Genomic DNA, 25,136 nt, shown 5'->3' on the forward strand with positions numbered 1-25,136 from the left:
ACATGAAAAAGATGGGTAAGTTAGCAAGCGTGAGCTTAATTAGTGTAATTCTCCCACCAAGAGAGAGGTAGTTCTTTTTCCAGGATACCAGTCTTTTTTCAAACCTTTCCATCACCGGGTTCCAAAAACTCTCTCTCTTGGGATTATCACCTAATGGCAACTCCAAGTAGTTCAAAGGCCACCCTGAAACTTCACACCCCAGCACTTCAGCACTCTCCCTGATCTCTCCCTCCTCCAAATTCACCCCCACTACACAGCTTTTCCCAAGGTTAACCTTCAAATTGGACATTTGCTCAAACAGTTGTATCACCGACTTTAAGTTCCTAATAAACCTCACATTACCGCCTTCACAAAACATAATCGTGTCATCAGCAAACTGTAAGTGAGTGAGGGGGGTTTCCATCCTCCCAACTCTCCAGCCTCTAATGAGCCCCCTAGAATCTGCTCTGTGAATCAATTTCCCCAAAACCTTCGCAATTAGAATGAACAAGAAAGGAGAAAGGGGGTCTCCTTGTCTTATACCCCTACTCGCTAGAAAGAAATCTACCACTGTCCCATTCACTAGCACTGAATAATGACAATTCCGGACACAACCCATGATCCACTTACACCATCTAGTCCCAAACCCGAATGTAGTTAAAACTTTCCTCAAGAAATCCCAGTCCACCAAGTCATAAGCCTTTTCCAAGTCCAATTTATAGACCACTCCCTTCTTCTTATCCCTCTTAAAGTTCTCCACACTCTCATTAGCAATTAAGATCTGATCTATAATTTGTCTTCCACTCACAAAAGCTCCTTGATAGTGTGCAATGATATCTGGTAGTACCTTCTTCAGCCTCAAAGACAACACTTTTGCAATGATCTTATACAAGCTATTAACCAAGCTAATTGGCCTAAAATCCTTCGGGTGGGATGCATCTTTCCTTTTTGGAATTAAGGCTATAAATGTAGAGTTCACACCCGGATTGACAACCTCTCCTGAAAAACTCCTCAAACACCCGCAAGAGATCACCTTTCAAGATATCCCAACAATCCTGATAAAAAGCCATTGTGAACCCATCCGGCCCTAGAGCTTTTGTTCTATCCATAGAAAACACAGCCTCCTTGATCTCTTCTAGATTAAAGCTTCGTTCCAACCTTGTCCTGTTCTCCACCCCTACATTTGGCCAATCCAAACCTTCTACCCACACCCTTCTACTCACAGGCCTTCTTAGAATAGATTTGAAGTGCTCTGCACAGGCCCTGGCAATCTCCTCTTGTTGTACTAACTCAACTCCATCTACTACCAATTTGGAAATAGAGTTCTTCCTTCTCCTGCCATCTGCTAGAGAGTGGAAATACCTAGTGTTTCTGTCTCCCTCTTGCAACCATTTACACCGAGATTTTTGCCTCAAGCTAATTTCCTCCTTGTGCAGGCAGTCCTCTAACTGTCTTCTCAAGTCTCTCCTGAGATCCTTGTCTTCCCCTCCAAATTCTCCCATTTCCTCTTTAGAGTCAAGGCTTTCAATCTTATCCATCAGGTCTCCCTTTCTTTCTTCTATCCTCCCGAACTCCATCAAATTCCACTCCTTGATTCTTGCTTTCAAGAATTGTAGTTTCTTATGGAATCTCATCCCCTCCCACTCCACCAACGGGTTACACTCGTGCCACCACTCCCTCACTTTGTTAGGAAACCCTGGATGAAGTAACCACATATTTTCAAACTAAAGGGGGTAGGACCTCCACACCTTCTTTCCTCCTTACATAACACTATGGGCCAGTGATCCAAGGTCACCCTTGGGAGAGCTCTAGAAGCCAAGGTTCCCCAATGTTCTTCCCATTCCAAAGAGAATAGGAATCTATCCATCTTAGAGCAAATGGGTCTAGATTGGAGATTTGACCATGTAAATGCCTTATGTGCTAGGGGAATCTCTTTAAGCTCAAAGGCATCCACAAAACTGTTAAACTTCCTCATGCTTTTTGTCACCCTCTAGTTAACCTTATTGGACTCCTCCGAGAATCTGATCACATTGAAATCCCCACCCATGCACCAAGGCCCATCCCACAACCCTCTAACATCATCCAGTTCCTCCCACAGCTCCTTTCTCTCTCTGTAGTCATTCGGTCCGTAAACATTTGTGAGCACCCACATATAATCATCCTCTTGCTGCTTAAACTTCATGGAAATTGAGTACTTTCCGATCAAATCCTCCAGACCTTCAACCACATCCCTCTTCCACATTGTTACAATCCCCCCGGAAGCACCCCACGATGAAGCCGCCACCCAGCTAATCCCCCTGGCTTTCCATACACTCCTTGCCCACTTGTCATTGAACTCCATTCTCTTAGACTCTTACAACAGCACAATGTCTGGGTCATACCGTCTTATTACCTCTTTTATTGTTGCTCTCTTCTTTGCACTCCCAATTCCCCTCACATTCCAACTAAGAATCTTCATTCCGCTTCTTTTATAAAACCCCTTGCCACCTACCCACTACTTTCCCCCTTTCCTTCTATCTCCTTTTACCCCGAGCTTCTTGTCTCCTTCTACATCTCTCTTCAATCTCTCTACTTCACTCAATCTCCTCTTCTTTGTTATGATCTGCTTCTTCCTCTTTTGTAAACTTTCTTTCAACTCATTCAAATCTTCCAGCCTACAACCCAACTTCCCTACAAATTCTGCTATCGTGTCTTCTCTCACCGAGTCCTCCACCGCTACCCTTCCTACAGAATCCCCTCCATCTATGTCCACCTACCCTTCCTTCCTCTCCTCTGGTCCCACCTCTGTTCTTTCCTCTCCATCCTTCCTCCCTTTCATGTTACCTCCCTCCTTCCTTGCTCTCTCCCCGTAATCCTCTCCATCTCTACCCTCATTCCTTTCCCTCCTCTCTTCCTTCCTCCCCTTCCCTCCTCCAGATCAGCTTCCCTTCCACTTCCTTAAACACTCTTTCAATGATTTCCCACACTTCACCACTCCTATACCTTTCTTTCCGCACCTTCCCACATTCCTTCCCCTCTCCCCCTCCTCAAAGAGCCCGCCTGCTAGCTCGGCTGCATATTCAAGGGCTACAGGACATGGAACAGAAACAGAATCTGGAACCAAAGACACAGGAGACACATTAGTAGCACAAACCGAAATCACATGGTTACCTAGGAATCCGGCCTCCCTCTCTTGTTCCAGAGGTTGGTAAACATTTATCTCCCTGAGTTGGTTGGGAAGTACTTCTATCCTTTGGTCAACCTGGTGATCTTTCCACTCTACCCTTGGTTCACCCCTAAATGGCATGTTCCTGCTCTGCTTCTGGTTCTCCCGGTTTGCCCCTTCTGATAATCCTTGCACGCTCCGTAGTCTTGGGAATGAGATAAGTCGATTGCACTCTTCACCCTAAAATAAGCTTGCAATATTCCACCCATCCATGTCACCTCCAGCACAACTACCTTTGTCGTTTACACTGCCCAACACTAGTGCCATCAACAGAAAGGTCCTCCGATTCATCATCGCCTTCACTGTCCTGCACCCAGCCTTCAATCTTCTCTTTTTCCTCTTCAGTTCTTCCCCTAGCGAAACTTGGCTTCGGCCTCTCTGAGGAGCGTCGCAAGGGGCTAAGCTCCTTCAGACTTCGTCGGGAAACCCACTGTAAAGCCCACTTCTTCTCTGGTTTCCGGCGCTGCATGCATTCCCCCCCTGTCTCGCGACTAAGGACGATGATAGACCGTTAACGTTGTCTATCTTAGTCGAAACCCCAGTCACGTGGTTCATTAAAGGCTCACGCGCCTTTTTAACAAACTGGGTCGGGCTCGCTGACCTGTTTGGGCCTTTAAAAACACTACTAATAGTCTGCATGGGCTTTTGCTTTGGCCCATTCTTAAACACCCGCGAGCTCACGTGACTTTTAAGAAGGTCACGCACGTCCAACCCCGGGCTTGGTTTGGTTTTATCAGGTCTAGGTCACTTCTTCCTTGGGCCAACCCCTTTTCCTTGTTCAAAAAAGTCATATTGGCGCCGGTTACAACCTGTGCAAAGGACCTGCCACCCTCCAGACTGTTCACTGCTTCCACACGCGAAAATCCCACCCCCTGAATGCTACCCTTCTGTTTCTCCAGCATTTGTTTTTCCATTTTAGTGAAAGTGTTTTTCTTGTTTGAATCCTCCAACCCTTTCTTGCCACGCAGTTCTTCTTCTTCAACCTTCTCATCTCCCTCCCTACGAGCCTCTTTCCAGAGCACCGATTCAATGGATGAAGCCAGCCACACTGAGTAGCATTGACCTTCAAGTAGCACCTCTATCTTCCGAGGAATCTCCTCAGGTTTTACTCCATTCAATAAAATGGAAGCTGAACAAAGGTCTCCCCAAAAGGCACCTCCTAGTGATCCTCCACACATCAAAGCAATGGCTTCAGCAGTTTCTTGCTTCCACAAGTGAAAGGGAAGACCTAAGAGACGCACCAGCACTCCATCTTCAACAAAGAAATTTTTGGAGTTTGATCCCGGACACCATCTTCATACTGTGAAGTTTCCAAGTTTAGCTTGGATATTTAAAGCCTCAACTTCTACTCTATTCTCAAGCAGATCCAGCAAAACCTTGTCCTTCTCAAAAGGTGTTAAAATAAATGTGCTCTTCAACTTTAAACTTGCTGTTAACAGATCTGCAACTTTCCTCCAGTCTAGAATGTGAGCTGAAGCTTTAACTATCAGTTTACTTTCCCAATCACCTCTCTGTATGTTTACTCCCATTCTGTATTTACCTGCCCCAGCTATCACTAAAAGAGTCTCTTTCTTATTAGAACCTACTCTTCCTTTACTCCCATTCTGTATTTACCTTGTTCCTCTTCATTACAAATATTCAAACTCTTATCAGAACCTACTCTTCCTTTACTCTCAACCATCATCAAGAAAGATTGTAGTTTATCAGCAAAGGAACAACCACCCTTGGGCCTTAGGTCCTTCAGGCACACATAACGTCTGCTTCTTGTTAGCACCAAAATGCTCTGTTGCTGTGAAAAACCAGCCTCTACTGTTTCTCCTCGACTGCGCCTCAAACCTTTTTCCAGGACATACCAAGGAGTTTTTCCACCTTCCTTCTTTACAGTATAGGCTGTGCCATCAATAAAGCCTTTCAACCAGGAGCTCGCTTCCTCTGGTAACAGAGTCATCGCCCTGTTGCCTTCTCTAATTTTCTGATGCATCTTACCCTTCGTTCATCCTTGTTCGAAGAGGAAGATTTTTTCTTCAATAGCTAGCTCCACACGCCACCTTCCTGCCATCCTGAAGTTCCCTTCGTTTCTCTCCTCTCGTCCCTTCGTCCATCCTTCGTTTCTCTCCTCCCGTCCCATCTTCCCTTTGTTTCTCTCCACACTCCTAGGTGGGGTGTCATTGCTGGAATCTCTGCTACCATTTGCAACTGAGGACGATCGTCGGACCCTCTTTTTCTCTGCCCCGGATTTCGTCATCTCCCTCTCCATTCTCCCTCCTCTACAGAATCGTACTCGTTTTCTCTCCTTCACTAACTACTTTTACATGTTAAAGTTTAAGTACTAAAAATTCTGAAGACAGAAGAGCAAGTTAGACAAAATGACAAGGAGCAACCCAAAGTGCAAGAATTGAGCTTCCATAACTAGGGGTATTTCTCAAATCCATATGATTTGATCCCCCAGAATCATGTTTCTTAGTTCACCAATATCTACAATTCCATGTCACAAGGGATGATGTACAAAATAGTCTTGTCAGTAAACACATAATAGCCTCAATTATCAAAGAATGGTCTTATCTTGAAAGTATTAGAGCAGAGGCCTTGGACCTGCAAACATTATTGTTCTATTTAACTCTGACAAAAAACAATAAAATGTAGATAATAAAGTAATCAGTAAATAAAAACTGTATAGCATTACGTACAAATTCTCTTGCTCAAGCTTTTCAGCAATAGACATTGCCTTGCCTCTAGACCATCCACTTCGTTGGCCGCATCCTTCTGCTTGTTGAATAACATGAGCGAGGGACACCTTGCTTCTAACTAAGCTCTGACTCTGAGATTGTTCTCCGATTTTCTTTCTTTCCAAGCCCAATTTAGATTTCTGTTGTGCATATTGTGCCTCTCCTATCCAAACACTTCCCACATCTCTTTCACCAAACTGTCCATTATTATCTGCATGCTCAATGCTCTTGGTTTCCCTAGGAGAAGCAACTAGTTCAACAATTTCACTCCTTGCCCTATCAAGGGAATCAGGGTACAGGAGACTGTTTTGACTATAACCAACTCCTTTAACAACTCTGTCCTTTGAAACCTTTATAATATTACCATTATTATTATCATTTCCTGTTTTTGACATTTTGTTGCTGGTAGCTGAATCTGGGTTTGCCATCACCTCAGAGGAACCATCCTCAAAAACTGGTAAAATCAGAGGAACTTGAATCCCTGATCTTGAATCCATCTTTGTTTCACATCTGATTTCAAGTGTCATTGGGGATCCCAGAACAGCTTCAAATGCTTGTAAGATATAACCCCTGAACTTTTCTGCCTTTGATTTAGTCAGAGGTGTAGTGAATATCAGCTGCACGGTTGGAGCTGTAAGAAATAAAAGTAATCAGTGAGTCAATCAGAAACCCTATCTTGTATTTGTAAAATGTATATGAACAGGCAAACATCCATGGTTTAATCAGGCAAAGAAGCAAGAAATACCATGTTTTCAATCAGTTACAATAGGCATTAACTGATCAGTAAAAGAATGGATCAGATTCATGGGATGGTAGGAAATATTAGAGCAATCAAATGTCTCATGTGAAAATTTTCCCAAATTTAGTATATCATACCGGAATGATCATAAAATCAAAATGTTTGCAGCCACAAACCACCAAACCTGACGAGCAAGTTAAGCAACTCAGTTGTGATATGTGATTTTTCCATTCAGTTGTGATATCATGCAAAGTACATAAAACAGTTTTATTCATTAATTAAACAATAAAAGAACCAAAGAAAGTGAAGCAAGGATGCATGTTAGTTAATGGTCAAAAAAAGGAGCAAATCAAAACAACATCAACTGAAATAAACTCCAAAGGCCAAAGCTTAGCTGAATTAAACAACATAATGGTGAGAAACACTGAAAACTTTTCAAAAGTTGCCCATAATGTCAGAAGGAATCAGTTAAGTTGTGGAGTAAAACAACATAATACACTGGCAAGGTGGATTGGTCAACCAACACTACATCAGGATTAACCCAAAAAAGTAACACAAGTAATGTACGTAATATAAATGTACATATTCGGGTGACAAACATTATAACTATTAGTTTTGGATAATATATACTGTCATAAGTTCATAACAAACACAATTCTAGGTTTGATAATTATGTCAAGCAAAAGAGAGAATCAAAACAATAATATCTAAGAAGCACATGACAGCAGAAGAGTTGAAGTGGTTTAGTAGTATGTATGCCTATATGGCCAAATATGATCCTTAAGAGACTCTACTGTAGGAAGATTCACCTATAGAAAGTGTGCTTCCCAAGTCCATAATTTAACAAGTCTTCATCAAATGATTCTTTTATGAACTTCATCAAGTGATGTTAAAGCACTGAAATTTCATAAATAGTTTTCTGTGACGTAAATTTTCTGAAAACAGAAAAGTTACTATCTTCTTGTTTGCAGTTTGTAATGAGCATCTCATAGAATCAATTTTAAATTTTTTGAGCCTTTCACATGCTTGAAGATGATCATAACAATTGAAACAAAAAGGTAGTTTAAAATCAGGTACTTCTAAATGTTATATATCATCATATGAAATTGAACTGGAATCAATGATAATAATCCATATACATGGGCAGGCAAATAATAGATTACCTGCACCAAAACTAACTGAAACTAGTTTAGATTCTTGGTACATAAATTGTTTTAGAGCATTATTTTGAATTTTTTCAAGCACTGCCAACCATATTTCTTCAATTTGACCATGACATTTCCCTGAAGTGTGCTCATCAGTTGCCCTAGTTAGATCTGTAGACAATGCAGGTGTGCGTTGAGAAGTCCCGCCAATATACTTCTTTCCACCTGAACTATAACCATTAATCTTTCCATTGTTGCAAATAACATCATTAATGCTCCCAGCATGGTTGTCCAACCTAACATTTGTAGACAAGCCTCTCCCACTGTTAGGAACCTCAGCATTTTCAATATTACCATTCCTGGCTGTATCTCTCCCAGCATTATTATGGAGGGCCAATGGACTATGGTTAAAACTAGTTTCTGCAGAACTAGGCAACATATACTGCTGATCGGGAGCAAGTTGAAGCAATGCAGCTGTTAGCCATGTTAATTTGTCATTGGACATTCTGAGTTGTTTTTCAGCCTCGGACAATGTTTTTAGAGCTTGACGTAGTTTCTCCATATCTTCTTTAGATACTGAAATAAACACCTTTATCTGTCAGCAAGACAAAGGGAAACAACAGAAAAAATAGATATGATACTGAGACCTCACAAATTCAGGACTCAAGAGCACCAATAAAGTTATAGTTGTTACATAGCAAAGAAAAGGAAAATCATGTAGATAAGGAACAAGAACATCTTTGTCACTTAGATATTGAAAATTTTGCACATCTACACATATGAGCATATGAGCATTACCTAGAAAGATATTAACAGTATCAAAATCGAAAAGAAAAAATAATAGATCACCAGAGTACTAAGCAGTTTTGATTTTATAATTAATAAAATTTATTAAGGGAATGGAAGCAGCAACTAAACAAGGACATCCATGAGATGAAAACCCCAAATACCTCATAGCCAAAATTATAACCCTTTTCTCCAGAAGGATATACAACCAAATAGAAAACCAACCAGAGAATTGTTAATCCAAACATCCATGGCAATCACTACAACAGTACCAACAAAATTCAGATATAATCCATTTATCCAGCACAAATGGTCTATGATATTCCTCTTCTTTTCCTGATGGTAGCTACCAAAAGAAAATCTGCTGCCTCTTAAGAGCCAAGAGAAAATCTCTCATGAATAACATAATAGAAGACCCTCTAAACCTCCTATCACCCCTTGTCTAACAGAAGAGGTATGATAAACGCAATTAACAGCACCATTGTGCTAAATTTTATTGGTATATGAAAAGGAATGAACTAAAGTACAAAGTGTGTTTTAATTGCAACAGTAGTTATTAGTTAAGTGGAGGGACAATGAGATTTCATCCTAAGATCTGTCATGCAAAGCAACAACACTGCTAATCTGAGATAGATGCAACAGGACCAAACTCCATTTCGGACATCAGATGGTTGATACCATTCTAAGTTTGACATGTAAGAACCAGGAAGTACTAAGTTCAGTTCTGCATTTTTATTGGAAATATTAACTTCATTAATTAAAATAGGAAAAGAAGGTTAGAATTAGGGAACCAAACTCCAAAAGAGGAAAACCTTTCTATCAGAGGAAAACACCCATACAATAAGTCTGGAAGAATGGTCCCTAAAAAATTTAATCTTGTCAAGACTACCTTAGCCAAAATTTAATCAAACACCCATACAATTTGCTGCTACTTCAGTGGGACATGTGGGCTGGCTCCAGGCCTTTTGACATGCTTGGTCCTATGAGTATGAGGGGAGGGTGTACTCTGCTTTTAGTAGTGTATTAGGGTTTACACTTTTTTTTCCCTTTTTTCTCATTTTGTTCTTCTACAATAAGTGTAGCTGAATGAGCATGTCAAGATGGATTAATGACAAGATTATAAAGGACAGACTCAGAAATTAGGGCATTAGAGAGAACCATGGTTCACAATATTGGCAAGATTTGGCAAGATCTCCCATATATCTCCACATTTCAGTAGGGGTTAAATGAAATATTCCAAGAATCTTTTTTCCCCCATATCTCCAATACCGTGCAGATATATTGGCAACATTTCGAATTCCATAGATAAACCATATATCTAAGATTTAAAAAATTTAGAATATCATTGAAACTTTCTGATATTTGTTTAAAATCATTAATTTTTTTTCCAAAATAAGAGAAAATGGGAATTTTATGATTGGATGATTGACTACCAAAAGACACAAAGTCAAAATGGCATAACAACAGGACTAAAAGACCAAAGGGACTTGGTGTTTGTCCCCCAGCTGGTGCATCCTGTGTAAGTTAATTGGTTGGAAGGATTGTTTAGCTCTACTGGCTTTAGCTGCACTTAAAGGAGGGGTAGGATCTTGAGGAGGTGTACTAGAGCAGTGATACTCTGGACAGTTTGAGAGGAAAGAAAATCAAGAATATTTGAAGAAAAAGAAAGAAGCAAGGAAGCCTTGGTAGAAATCATAACTCTAAGAGTGGCACACTGAGCAAAAAGTCTGAAACTGTTTTCAGATTTTAAGGTTGAAGACATTTTTAGGGCCTGAGGTGTTATTGCTGCCTCATCATCTAGAAAACATAATCCTGCTAAGAAGTGGTCACCCCCTATAGGTGGCTAGAAGAAACTGAATTTTGATGGGAGTTGTTCAGGTAATCCAGGGCCCTCAGGCATAGGGGGGTTCATTAGGGATGAAGAAGGAAATATCATAGCCTTATACTCGGGACCTGATGAACAAGGTGATGTGGCAAGATCAGAACTATTGCCTGCAGTAAATGGGGTTGAGAAGGCAAAAGAGTTGCGTATTGATAGACTGATCATTGAGGGTGACTCAAAAACTGTTGTGAAATGGCTGAAAAGGGGGGAGGGAGTGGCATGGCATTTGAGGAATGAATTCAGGCGATTTAAATGGCTGTCAAAGGATATGACAATCTGAGTTAAATGGGTGAGAAGAACTGCCAACAGCTTGGCAGATGGTCTAGCTAAGCAAGGGGTACAAAGAACTCACCTGTATTGGGCTCAATTGTAATTCTTGGGTTGGGTCAAATTTTCTAAAGTTGTGTTCTTTCTTTTTTTCACCATCTCTTGTTGTAACCATGCTTTCTTCTTATTAATGAAATCATTTCTGTATTGCTGATGAAAAATAATAATAAATAAAATAAAATAGCAATTATCCTTCCTCTAACAATCTATGAGGTTTTATTAAAAACTTTTATATTTTAGTAATTACATGACTTCATTAGATTTTCCAAATAGTTTAGTGAAATTTATGAAATTTCCCCCATTAAGCATAGGGAAACATCCATCGACATTGAAATTGTGAACCAAGGAGAGAACATACAAGTAGCTCCAATTAGTGAAAGATGAGAGAGAGTTGACTAAGATATTTTAGTCATGTGAAAAGATGACCAACAACTGCACCAATGGGTAGAGAGTTGGTGTAGATGACCCTAAATAGTTGTAATTTGGTAAAATGTGATTTGAAAACTTATAATTTAATAGAAAAGGTGGTTCTTGACAAAGCACAATGGCAGGAAAGGATTCATGCAAATAGTTGGGATCAGGCTGGCTTGACTTGAGTATTCTGGACTATACAATAAAGCATCTTATCATCAACAGAAGAAAAAAAATGAAAACAAGAATGCATCCTTGAAAGGTATTAGATTTAATTATCATTTCTATTTTTTTCCATAAAAACAATGCTTTATATAATCAATAACATAAATACGTGTAAAAAGAAACTAGGTAGTTTTAAAAGAGATGTTAGACTTAGATCAACTTGATGCTGTTTCTGGGCTATAATTCTTTGGATAAATTAATTAAGTTTATCACTGGTCAAATAAAGACAGAGTAGAGAAAATACTTCTTGGACTCACATGTTTGCCGCCGGAAGAATTTTCTCCTTAACCTTTCCTTGGTGAAAAGATAGCTTCCTGCAAGAATGTCAGTTATTATTGTAGCAAGTTGTGACATCAATGCTAATGGATCCACACCAGATTCCATGATCTCTCTTAAATTCTTCACAGTATTCACAGTGTCTGCAGATAATGCCAAATCAAGTAGGTCTACCAATTTCTCATCAGAGATCAACCCAACCTGGGAAGGTGCATTGAGATTTTATGTCAGTATGTAAGTATTTCCATTGTCTTCATCATTCATAGCATAACTGGCAATTACCACCCACTCAATGCAAAGAACTGCATTATGTAGTTATCCTTTTCCTTTTATATAGTTTAGCTAGTAAAAATCTACTTGGTGCAGGAGCCAAAGAGTCAAAATTGAAAATTTCTGATTTTTATGCATTTTTTGCACTTTGGGACACCAGAGGTATCTGGTCTAGTAGTTTATTTTTTCTGGTCATAGTTATTTTGTTTTTAAAATTTCATAGTCATTTAGGAGTAATGAGTTTTCTTATGGTAATGGCAATTCCGTAATTTACAGTGTGTGTGTGTGTGTGTGTGAGAGAGAGAGAGAGAGAAAGAGATTAAAGTGCAAAAAAGTGGAGATAGATATTAGAATGATGTTAAAGTGATTCTTCTACATGTTTTGGCCATAATTTATCTCCATGGAAAGGTGATGAAGAAATCAAAGGTTCACTTTATTATTAGATTATTCCTTAAGAAATTCAAAGGCTTAATGTAGGTATCCTTTTTCATCAGTCAAATTTTCTACCATATAGAAGTTTGGAAGTTTTTTTTTTTAAGAATAAAAATAAATTCAATAAAAACAAAAAGAGAGTTGTGTGTGAGTTGGTTTGGAAGTTTTTCATTTCATCCTTCACTTCCCATGTATAAAAAATTTTTTCCTCCTTTTTTTTTATTCTTCCTCTGTTCCATTGAATAGAAAATCCCAACTAAATTGCATTATTTATCAAATATTTTCTCCATTTGCTTCCTTTCTTTTCAATGCATTCCTATTAAATCTAGGTTTCTATACCAAAGATTCCAACAACTAAATAACTTTATCTCTTGAACTTTTTTTTGTTTTCCTCTGTTATTTTATTTTTTGTGCGGTGTCTTACATGCTCATGTAAAGTTGGAGGACTCTACTGAAACAGAATATCTAAATAAAGGAATCATAAAGAAAGGAGGATATCACATGAAAATGATGCATAAACACAAACCTTAGAAATCATAATCCTAAGCCCAAATATATGTAGAGTATGCAGCAAACTGCAGATGGCTAAGAATTAAATTAGTTTACCTACATAAAACATTCTAATGGAATTATTTGGTATGACATAAATATGATGAATGTAAAAGACAACCAGAAAGATAACAAGCAGGTAGTAGTTTGTATCTGAGACAAAGTCCAAAGATGATACTAGAAAAGGTTTAGGTGGGTTAAAAGATCAGGAAAACTTACAAGCTCCTGAACCAAAGGAACAGAGATTCTCTGCCCAAGCAAGCTCAACTGCTCAAGAGTCATCTCAGCATCCCTCAGAGATCCATCTGATCGCGACGCAATTAGTTTTAGTGCATCCTTATCAATTTCTAGATCTTCTTTTGTGGCGATCCACTGCAAAGTATAGATAATATCTGCATCCTTCAACTTTGGGAAAAAGAATTTCTGGCACCTGGACATGATTATGTGAGGCAAATGATCAAGACTTGTACAAACAAGTGCAAAAACCACACGTCTGGGTGCTCGATCAATGATCTTGGAAATAGCACTCCAGGAATCAGGAGGCAAATTATCGCAATCATCAAAAATGAACACTCTATACTGAGAGGGTAGCTGGGATATCATCATACTTTCAAGCAGATCCACAATACTCTCAAAGTCAAAGTTACTGACTGGACCAACTTCCCTGACATTCCGATTTTTACCCATATCATGTGCAATGCATGAACTGCAAACACCACAAGGCTTGGGATGTTGTGGAGATTGGCAATTTAAAGCTCTGGCAAAAATGCGAGCACATGAAGATTTTCCAGTACCATGAGGACCGTAGAACACATAAAGCAAGCCAACTTTTCTCTTTATGACAGCATTTGAAAGAGCCTGAGTTACCAAGTTCTGTCCCACCAGATCTTTGAAGGTTCTTGGCATGTATTTCTGTGTCAGACTTTGATGTCTAGCATGCTGGTGTCCTTTAGACTTGTGCCGACTACCAGATCTAGCTTCAGAAGCGAGGTCAGAGTCTACATCATGCCTCAAACCATGGCCAGCAAAAATACCTAGCTCTCCTGAATAATCACGCACCCAAGCTGCATTTTCAGTACTTTCTTGAGATCCTGAATGATCAACTAGTAGAGGTAGTGCCTCGGCATCAGATTTAGCAGATGAACTTGAGTGATCATATCCCACAGGCATATCTGGAGTATTTCTTCCTTGGGGAACAGGGCCACCTTTCCTTAACATTGAGTCAGAGAGCCCACAAGATAAACTTCTTCCAGCCATGTCCAAGAATGTTTTACCTCTGTGGTGAATTCTTGACCAATTCCAAGGAATCCCACACCCATTTCTTGGAGCCTGTGTAACTTCTAGCTGGGCATCCTGTTCCTCTACTTCCTCTGCATGAAACTTGGGTTGTCTTGAACCTTGGGCTAATGAATTAGAAGCCACGGATAATTCATTTTGTGCTCCAATCTCTCTAGAGAGAATAGTAGCTCGGGTTCTTCTTGCACCATGAAACTTGCGCTTTTTAACTCTGTTCAATCCGTTACAGTAGCTGTAAGTGCCTGCTTCTGGCTCCTCACTGAATTTTTCCCAATTTGTATGTTTTCCACAATGATGGATGTGAGACAATTCTACATTGTTACTATTGAGAGGAAGTTCATTCAGCTGTTCTGATAGAGTCTTAAGGAGACCATCTTGACTACGTTTTACCTTCAGTGAACTCTTTCTATTTTTCATTTCTGCCTTCCCTGAAACAAAGTCATCAACCAGATTGTGACCATCTTGTAGAGGCTCCTCAGTGCCAACTGAAATGTCACTTCTCCAATTTCTCCGACTAGATTGCTCTCCCTTAATCCTTCTGGGATCTCTGGCTCTAGGCATACTACTGCGATCACTAGCAGCTTCTTCCTCATCATCTCCCCTGGCTAATTCAGCAGCAGCAACTTTTGATGTTGCTACGCTTGCATTATGTGGTGAACTTCCTGACAACCTACTACCTTCCCTCTGGCGCTCAATACCTACAGACCTCCTTCCTTCACGCAAACCAGCATCCTTTTCAAGTTTCTTAGATAACGAATCAATTATGGAAGGAGAATGCCATGAGGGAGGACTAGTGGAAGGATCCCTGAGGGACCTCGACCTCTGAAGAACAATAAGATCCCTCATAAGTGACCTTTCGGCCAGTATGGGGCTCTGCCTGTGCATATGGTTCTTCAGATGGATGCAATTTGTCAAATGGATGTGATTGCGAAGGTGATCACTAATAGCACCATTCTCATCTTTGAGAAATCTACTACGAACTGCCCTGGTCATGATCAGAACGCAAACTGATTCCACAGAAGAGAATGAGGTGAATCAACAGAATAAAGAAAAGAAAAACCAAGCATGTTTGGTTTCGAAAGAACTGTAATTGTAATCTTTTTTAAATCCTAATACTACGAACATATCTGGCGATGTTCACCCCATCCCACTTGTGATATTTTCACCAATACTACTCTGAGTTCCAACTCCAAACATACATTCGATCAATTGGAGTTCCTGCCAGACAAACTCACAACCGAACTTAACAGTAACCATAAGTTTAAGCTTGAAGGTTCTGAATTAACTCATACTGAATGTCAGACAACTGAAACCAAGGATATGAAACACTAGCCGAGCATTAACCCTCCAATGAGAGTCATCACCCCAAACTCGACTAAAAAAACAAAGATCCTCACAGCCACCTCGTTCAGGAAACGGACTGAAGAGCAAAACAAGTACAAAGAACTGGCTTTTCAGATCTCTGCAACAACCCGAACCTCTCGCTCTGTCTCACTCAGTCATCAACTCTCGTTTTCCATTCTCACCAAAACTTCACCAACTCTGCAGATTGGAAGAGAAGAGGAAACGCAGAGGTTGGAATTCAACCAAACCGAAAAACATCGTAATCAACGTAAATACAGAAAAAGAAGCCGAAAAGACACTGAAACTTACCCGAAGCGAAAGCATTGAATCCATTTCGATTCTTCATGCTTTTTTGGCCAGATCTTTCTGCAAGCTCACATGCAGTTCACGACGATTTCTTCCAAGCAAATGATAGAGACCTGAATAGAGAGAGAGAGAGAGAGAGCGAGCGAGCTAGCGAGCGCTCTGGTCTGGACCTGACCTGAGTCTGACAGACACAGCTTAGCGGTTTCAGCTCGAAGGAATCGAAAAATGAGGCCCTGCTTTAAATATTTTCCATGTCCGAAAAGGAAAATGTTTTTCGTTTCACGAGAAGAGGGAAAAAAAATTGAAAGGGTAAATTACAAAGACCCCCCTGTATTATGGGGTCTGTGACAAAGACCCCTGTACTTTGTTTTTCGACAAATACCCCCTTGTACTTTGATCGTGAGACAAAGACCTCCTTCCGTTAGACTTCCATTAAAATCCACCGTTATAATATTTTTTAATCCTCATACTACTCTTGTAATGCCTATTCAAAGAAAAACACTATTTATCTTCTCCGACCTCAAGACATACAAACAGTAGCTTATTGTAGCGGCGACGGACTTCCGAAGTCCTCTTTCTCTCTCTCTCGGTCTCTCTTCTTCCCCTTCCCCTTTCTCTCATCTCCTTTCTTCTTCCCGATTTTTCTGTCTTCTGTTCCTTGCAGATGGAGAGAGAGAGAGTAACTATTTTTCGTTCCTCTCCAACACCCTATCTTTCTTCGTTAATAGAGACAATGGTTGTGGAAGCTGTGTTGCTCCCCCAGGTGCATTGGACTGGTATGCATTGAGGCCCTCGCTTGACTACTCAGTTGCTCTGCCACCAATTCCACCATCACCTCCTAAGGCCATCATCGTGGTAGGAATTGATCCTGGTGACGAACTAATAGGTAACCCCAGTTGGAATTTTTGGTGTTGTTGAAGAGATGGAGGAGGTAGTTGGGGTTGGGGAGGTGAGATTCTACTTCTACCACCGTCGTGGTTCTTGTTATGGTAGTAATAACAATTCGCCCCCGATTGGGGCTCCCCCTTCGTCTCTTTCCGGTGGAAGTTCCTATGACAGTCGCATGCGGCACATTTTAGGGCCTCTGGGGTCCCTTCCTCACCACTTGGAATGAATTAATCAATCTTTTGGCCCTCCCCCTGACCCCTATTTACCCCCAACCCCATTCAACCCATACACTCTCCCTTCTCACCATAAATTGGAGCTGCCCAATAACTTTCCATTTCTAACCTGTTAAAATTGTAGTCATAAATAATGCCTTCAATCGAAAGTGCATAGAAATTGCTAAGATTTTGGTAGCAAACATTGCAATGGATACTAACAAAGTAAAGATCTATGGGGCATGTGTTCGTGTTGATTCTATGTCACGGGTTGCACAAATTGAAGGGGCAGAAAAAGAGAATATGAAAGAGAAGGTGCAAAATATTATAGCGCATGGGATCAATTGATTTGTGAATAGACGGTTGATTTACAATTTTCCTGAGGAACTATTTGCAGATGTGGGAATTTTGGCGATTGAGCATGCTGATTTTGATGGAATTGAGCGTCTTGCTCTAGTAACCGGTGGTGAGATTGGTGAAGACAAATTAATTCACTTCTTTGGGGTTGAAATGGGTCAAGCTTGTGCCATAGTATTAAGAGGTGCTAGTTTTCATGTGCTTGATGAGGCTGAAAGGTCTACATGATGCCATGTGTGTACTCTAAATTGTTGTCGACAGCAGAGTTTTACTTGGAGGAGTGTGGCACCTGAGATGGTGATGGCAAAGGAAGTTGATGAATTGGCTCGCAAGACTCTAGGAAAGAAGTCTCATGCAATTGAGGCATTCTCACGGGCCTTAACAGACCATCCCTACAACTATTGCAAATAATGCAGGTTTGGACAGTGTGGAATTGATTTCTTTGCTTCGTGTAGAGCATCACAAGGAGGGGTGTACTATTGGAATCGACATCCTCTCAGGGGCAGTAGGAGACATGGAGAAACTTGGAATCTCAGAGTTATTCAAAGTCAAACAGGCTGTGCTACTTTCTACAACTGAAGTTGCAGAGATGATACTCAGAGTTATGAAATCACCACTTGTGCCCCACAGAAAAGAGAATAGAATTTTGGAGAATTGGGATAGAGAAAGAATGAGAGAGGATGGTGAGAGAGGGGGAAAGAAGAAAAGAAAGGGAAAACAATAGGTTAAATAGGTTTTAAAAGAAAAGGAGCAAAAAAAAGAAAATAGAAAAAGTTTAGTGAAGTATTTTGGTAATTTAGTGCATTCCGTTATCTGACTTAACGGTCAAATGGAGTCTTTATCTCACCATCAAAGTAAAAGGGGGTATTTGTTGCAAAACAAAATACAAGAGGTCTTTGTCACAAACCATAGTACAGTGGGGGTCTTTATAATTTACCCAAATTGAAATGAGTCGTCGGTCGTCCGTTCCGTTGGTTGTGTTCTCAGGGGGGAGTTTAGTTTAGGTGTGGATGTGGGCCCGGCCCATGGGGGCTCAATCGGGTCCACATAATTGAAGGAAATGTGGACGGTGAGGGCGCGAGAGAGTGCGTAATAATTGTTGGGCGCTGAATTAAGAAATGGGTGTCTACTCTACTGTCTCCTACTCCGCTTACAACATAAAGAAGGCCCAATAAATGTCACACTCACGTGCGCTTTCAGCCCACGAATTATGTCTGATGATAGATTAACTTTCTGAGCTGATGTTTGGGATGTGTTTTCACCGCGATTTTGAATGAAAAATCAGGATAACGATTACGATCCCATCCTAGCCGTGAGTGTGGGCCGGAGTGGGCCCGCGTGGTGGTGGGCCTAGGTTCAATTGCTTGGTTTGAATGGGAACCTAGTGAGGAGGTCCATGTAGACTAGTAGCCCTTTTTGAATCTGGACAAGGGCAAGATTCCAACTGCACTCAAGTCATCAAGTTTCGACTTTCGAGTGGGTGGTTGGACTGAGCTATTTTCAAGGGTATATCTGGATTCACATTCTTTTATACCTTCTTTTGCTTTGCCCTTCTTTTTAGTAATTATCTTTCTATAGGGAAAACGATTAGCTCATTAGGCTTGGTCTATTTGCAGTGCAAATCTGAACTCAATGCAAATTTTGTACCCGGTTCAGTTTTGCATCTGATTGTCTGAAACTATGACTTAACTCCTATCATGATATAAAATTTGTACTTGTGTCTCGTTTAAATTCATTAGAAGTGCAAATTTTTCATGCCAAAAACTGATGAAAAGTTTGCATCACCTTCCTCTTATTTCAATTATCTCTTATATAAAGTAGTGACCACATCATTTTGCTTTTTACCTCACTCTAAGAAAATAATACTCCCCTTACCTCCACTCTCTGTATATAAAGTGGGAATAACACCATTTTACTTGTCACAAGCAAATAGGACAAAGTCAAATTGGAAACCAAAGTAAATTAAAATTTGCATTAAGCATTTTTGCACTCTCACACAATTCCCTTTTGCTATAACACTGTTATAGCGCAAACCTAAAACTGAAAATCATGGCCTTATATGTATTGCAGTGGCCCCACCAAGAAGTCACTTAATCTAATTCAAGGTGGAGCCACAACAATACATCAAAGGTTTTGATTTAGTTGTTTCAACACAACGCTAGTAACAAATGTGGTTTCTATGGGAAAGGGTCAATTTCTATGTGCCCATTTGGGAGTGCTGAAGTGCATCATCAGCTTCTGGCCTTCTAAAGTGGGCTTACATAAACAACCTAGAAGCTATGATTGTTGAAAAAATTTAGAGAGCCCAAATCAGCTGTCAGTCCATCATTTGAAGGACTGTCTGCTTTAATCTCATTGAATAACTTATTCAAAACACTTCAAAACCAGTCGAACCAATTTAGTTGAATTTTCAGCTCAGCCCTCCCAAACCAGTATTATATCCTCTCCCAAATTACTCCTCACTAAGGGTTCTTCATATCAACCTCACAATACATTCAACCCTCCATTGGGAATATTTCTCCATAAATGACAAAATACATGCAGCAGAATATATTCCCAAGATTGATGTAAGTCGATCTCCTGGCTTTGAACCTAATAATCTTTCAAAAGAAGGGAAGTTTCAGCCCAATAATCAAAGAGAACTATGTTCTAGGTAAATTATTGAATTATAACCTTTTTCTCCAAATGGGCATTGAAAAAGTGGGCAGTGGTCATCACCCTATTGGGTTTAGATGGGAGGCCTGATTGACTTGAATCATTTTAACAGTCCACACATGCAGACTCGAAAAAAGAATGCATAAACCCAACAAAAAGAACATGGATGCTTGTATCCACATAGAATGGCAATAGCCAGATCTCTATCAAATCATGCATTTAATGGGGGCCCACTGGGTCTTTTCCATGTATCTAATCTCTATCAAATCATGCATTTACTCATATCCCTTAATTTGTAATTATTTTTTTAAACAAAGAAGGATATGAAAGAGAACACCCCTTGAGGTGCTGTCAGTCTTAAAACCTCAAACTTGCCTCATAAAATCAGGGTTATGTGGACAAGTTCAATTGCCATGAGAGAGAGAGGTATTTAGTTTATATTCTTAAAAGGGAAAATCTATGATGTGAAAAAATATAGTATGGAAAGAATTTTGATTAATCAAAATTCACTCATGAATTTTGATAAATAACACTAATTGGCTATCACGTTTATGATTCTAATTGATTGGTTGAACCCTTCCTAAAATTGATTAATCATATATTTTCTATATAATAGTTGAACCCTTCCTAAAATTGACACTTCCGATGTAAAACTACTCTTATGTAAAAAAAAAGTTGTCTCGCTCACAATACACAAAAATTGCATATCGTGAGTTTTAAGTCTTATTTCAGACATAAATATGTGAGAAGGGCTTCTATTGTTTGAACATATAAAATTCCCCTATCATTTAGTATATAAAATTTCAGTGACCCTCGTGCTTAGATGTATAAAAATTCCTTAAACCATTTAATGTTGTTTGGCACCTAGCATTTTATAAGTGTTTTGCCACATTAAGAAAAACACTGAAATGCTAAAGATCATGTTTGGTATGCCTTTTTTTTTCGAAAAAAAAACATTATTACAATAATTAGCTTCGGGATTCAGGCATTTCTTGAGCCATCAAAATTGATGATTCTTGAATTGCCTTGAAAAAAATGACACCTTTTCTAAGATGTTATATAATTATCATTATATTATAATAATAATTCAAAACATTTTAAATGTCTAGTCATTCTGTATATCCACCAATTAGGAATGTAAATGGACCAGACCATTATTTGTTTTGAGTTTGAATATGATCCTAATTTGTTAGATTCGGATATTCTCTGTTGGATTGGATTGAAAAATAAGTTTCATTTAAAAAATTGGATCAAATTTGAATCACTTCTTTTATTTTATATATATATTGTTTTTCATGTTAATAATTTGTTAAATTTCACAACCTATGGATAATTAAATCAGATCGAATCAGGCTTAAATATCTGACATCCTTAACAAATTCGAATTTAAATTGATCTTTGTGAGGTCAATTAGATCAGATATAGAATTTACATTATCAAATAAAATTCAAATATACCCCATCCGAATTTGATCCAACACGTTTACAACCCTGCCACCAAACACGAATTTTTTTTTACACAAAAAAAAATGAAATACTTGTGAATCGAAAATGCTTATGAAACAGAATGATGTAAAATGCAACGTGCCAAACACCCTCTTAATATATAGCATTTCAGTGACCCTGAAAACCAATGTACATATCAATACATTGGACCATGGCTTTTAAAAACGACTTGGAGACCGAACCGGTCAGGGGTCCGGTTACTAGGTCAAACGGTCCAGACCGTTCTGACAAAAAAATTACAAAAAATAAAAAATGGTCAAAACCATTCGAACGATTAACTACCTGGGTCAACAGTTTGTTAACCAAAATCAACGATTTTAGGCAAATTTCCAGTTTTGGGGAAAACCGAAACCAATCACCTGACCGGTTCTCAATTTTTCCAGTCCAACCATCTGATCCGGTCTGATTTTGAAAACCATGCATTGGATCATGGTCGCCTCCAAATTGAACCATCCAACTCTTTAAATCGATCAAAGTGCCCCTAATTTATTGTCCTTTCTACAAGTGCATTGACAAAAATGCCCACATGAGTTGTATGGCTGGAGTTCCCTTAACTTTATGCAATAAATAAATAGTGGACCATAAGAATGATGTGAAAGAGAGTATACTTTTTTAGAGACAAACATGCTTCTACGGTATCAAAGACATATCTCAATGCTAGTTGACTGTAAATAGAATCTTGCGATAATGGTATTACATCTCAATAATGACAGGTGATTCAAAGGGCCCAAAGTTCAAACAGTGGATATGACACTAAATAGAATAGAACGGAATGAAGAAACGGGATCTGTATCAGACAGGAAACAACATATAATAATAGGGGCAACGCTTAATGAAAAAGTTTTCTTCTATATATCCACAGCAAACATTAAGGACAAGTTTATTTAAAAAGTACTTATTTAGTAATTTATTGAAATTGTCCTTGTCGACCACCAAACATTTTAATGGTTTTCAGTTGGACCCAATCTCAAATTTGTATTGACCCTTTTGGTAGGGTGCCATTCGAGTTGGTCGGAGTTAGATTTTTTTTTTTTTAAATTGTCTCGGGCTTCAATTAGGTCTATTCAAATTTGCACAAAAATCCTTTTACCAAAAAAAGAAATTGCACAAAAATCTAACCTGAGCCCGTCCAAATTGCACTCTTTAACAACTACGGATGGGCTCAGCATGGATCAGCCTCAACCCAAACCCAACCTGAAGCAACTCTATCTGAACTTGATCCAAGCCGGCCCTATAAAGTGGGTACCACCGTATCCATCATGCTCCATTTTATATATAATACGCCTATATATATATATATATATATATATATATATATTAAGCATGGTTTTCAAATCATCATTAAGCCTGTAAACTGTCCGGTCAATCTATTCCGGTTCACTCCTGACCTGATAATTTGTCAAAAACTGTTGATTTAATCAACGACCCACTGACGTAAACAGAACAGTTGATCTGTTAGATTCAGACAATAGTTTTTGATTATTTTATTTGTTTTAATTATTATTATTATTTTTTTAAATTGGAATAGACCATCTGTTTGAACCATGGTTTTCAAAATTGGACTGGACCGGATGGTCAGACTAAAAAAATCAGGAACCGGTTAGGTGACCGGTTCCGTTTTTCCCCAAAACCTGGATTTTCTTACAAAAAATGTTGATTTGGTCAGCAAATTTCTGACCCGGGTGGTTAAGACATTCAAACCGTTCAATGGTTTTGATCATTTATTTATTTATTATTTATTTTTTAATTTGTTTGTTAGAACGGGCTGACCATTCGACTCGGGAACCTAACCCCTGACCAGTTCGTTCTTCGGGTCGGTTTTAAAAACATTGGTTTGAACCGGATGATTGAACTAGTAACCTAAAAACCAATGGCCAAAGCAATTCCAGTTCCAGACCGGTTTTTAAAACATTGATCTTTGAACCTGAATATGGCTGACCTGACCTTAACCCAATAGGCTCGGATTAGTGCAGATTTACCACTTAAACTGATACACTGACATCCTACTTACTATGGCTAGAAAAGTAGAAATAGTTATCAAATCCTTACGAGATGGGTATCATTTATCCGGATAAGTGATACTTAGAAAAATAAACTTTTCCTAATCCCCACATAAATTTGAAAAAAGAACATAGATTTCCTAGTCAGTATCATTGACTAACTTTTCCCCCTCTCAAAATCCCAAAAACCAACGCCCCCAAAGAGAAACTTTTTCCCACTCCTCAAAGAAAAATAATGAAATTGCGATGGTTGAAGTCTTCTTTGCATGTTTAATTGGGTCTAAGTAATCCACTATGTAGGATCCATTGGACAGTGGGTGCTAATCCAAATGCTTGGAATACGGACCAGGACCACCGGAAAAATTATACATCCTTAGACCCATCTATGTGTCCTATTTCCCCCTTATTCAAGGTTTAGGGACCATTTGAGAACCGCTGAAGTGGTTGAACTCAAAAGCTTATTCTTTGGCTCAGTTTGGGAATAGTACAAATAAAAATATGTACAATGCAAATATAAGGTTTAAAAATACAGTGTATGAGGTTTTGCACCCTATATATTTGTATTTGTACTATTTCTAAGCTAAGCCTTTGTGCTTCAACAAATAAGATTTCAATGAGGTTGTGGGTTCTTTAATGGCTGAACTTAAAGCTCAAGTTGGGTAGAAAGCTCTTGAATATTTAATTATTTGACTAGTAAATGTATACGTGATTTGCATATGACAATTTTAGATGGTGATGATAATGGTAGTAATATGTGTCCAAAATTTTCTACATTTTATAATTTTTTTATATCTCTACATGTATAAAACTAATTCTTATTTATCACACTTATTTTTTGTTTAATATGATGAATATATAATATCAGAGATGTATCCAAATGTTTTCTATAATTTTTTATATTTTTATCTTTTTAATATTTATTATTTAATTATATTACATTAAGGGTTAGCACATTTGACCCAAATGTCACAAAATAGGAAAAATAATTTTATTTTTCAACCAGTTATAAATTTTGTAATTTGTATTTTATTTCTGTCATCAATAAAAAAGATTGTTGTTTATCACATTTATTTTTCTTTAATGTAATTAATATGAAATATTAGATATTTGCTCAAATTTTTTTTAATCTTATATATTTACTTATATTTAAACAAATTATTATTTAACTATGACAGCTTAGATTTATCCATTTGACCTAAATGGTTAAATTGCTTAGCCACTACCAAAACGGAGGAACAGTTTAGTTTCACATGCTCATATTCATACTTTTAATAATAATATAGATATAGATTATTTTATCTACTAAGGCTTAGTTTGGAAGAAATATAGATACAAATATGTAGAGTGGAAACTTTGTATTTTGTATTATTTTTATATATTTATACTGTACATATTTATATTTATATTCTTTCTAAACTGAGCTTAAAAGACAAAGCAATAAGCCGTTGAATTCAGCAAGTTCAGCCACTATCAAATGGCCCTCAACCATGTAGAAAGCCACAGAAATGAAATATTAAAGTTGCAAGCTGCCAAGTTCTGTTCTTCTACACAATTCAGAAAAGCGAAATGTCATTACCCAACCCACCCCACCCCACCCATTTGCCATTCCTAATCTGGGCAA

General features: G+C 38.6%; 1 protein-coding gene and 1 pseudogene across 2 annotated transcripts in view; one reads left to right on the forward strand and one right to left on the reverse strand.

Moving 5' to 3' along the window:
• Positions 1-16,116, reverse strand: part of LOC104591273 (protein STICHEL-like 3) — a 39,867-nt gene extending 23,751 nt beyond the window's left edge. For both annotated transcript variants that reach the window (XM_010250076.3, XM_010250077.3), the window contains exons 1-5: positions 15,902-16,116; positions 13,172-15,790; positions 11,683-11,902; positions 7,813-8,370; positions 5,872-6,541 (exon numbers count right to left, since the gene is read on the reverse strand). In XM_010250076.3, coding sequence (XP_010248378.1) covers positions 5,872-6,541; positions 7,813-8,370; positions 11,683-11,902; positions 13,172-15,241 — 3,518 coding nt within the window. In that variant the 5' untranslated portion in view covers positions 15,242-15,790; positions 15,902-16,116. The remainder of the gene's footprint in view (positions 1-5,871; positions 6,542-7,812; positions 8,371-11,682; positions 11,903-13,171; positions 15,791-15,901) is intronic.
• A 515-nt stretch (positions 16,117-16,631) lies between these two features.
• On the forward strand, positions 16,632-17,997 carry LOC104591389 (T-complex protein 1 subunit beta pseudogene; annotated as a pseudogene).
• The last annotated feature ends 7,139 nt before the right edge of the window (positions 17,998-25,136 follow it).

The sequence above is a fragment of the Nelumbo nucifera genome, chromosome 6 (assembly GCF_055504915.1).
Source record: "Nelumbo nucifera cultivar China Antique chromosome 6, China Antique-T2T, whole genome shotgun sequence".
Lineage (NCBI taxonomy): Eukaryota > Viridiplantae > Streptophyta > Magnoliopsida > Proteales > Nelumbonaceae > Nelumbo > Nelumbo nucifera.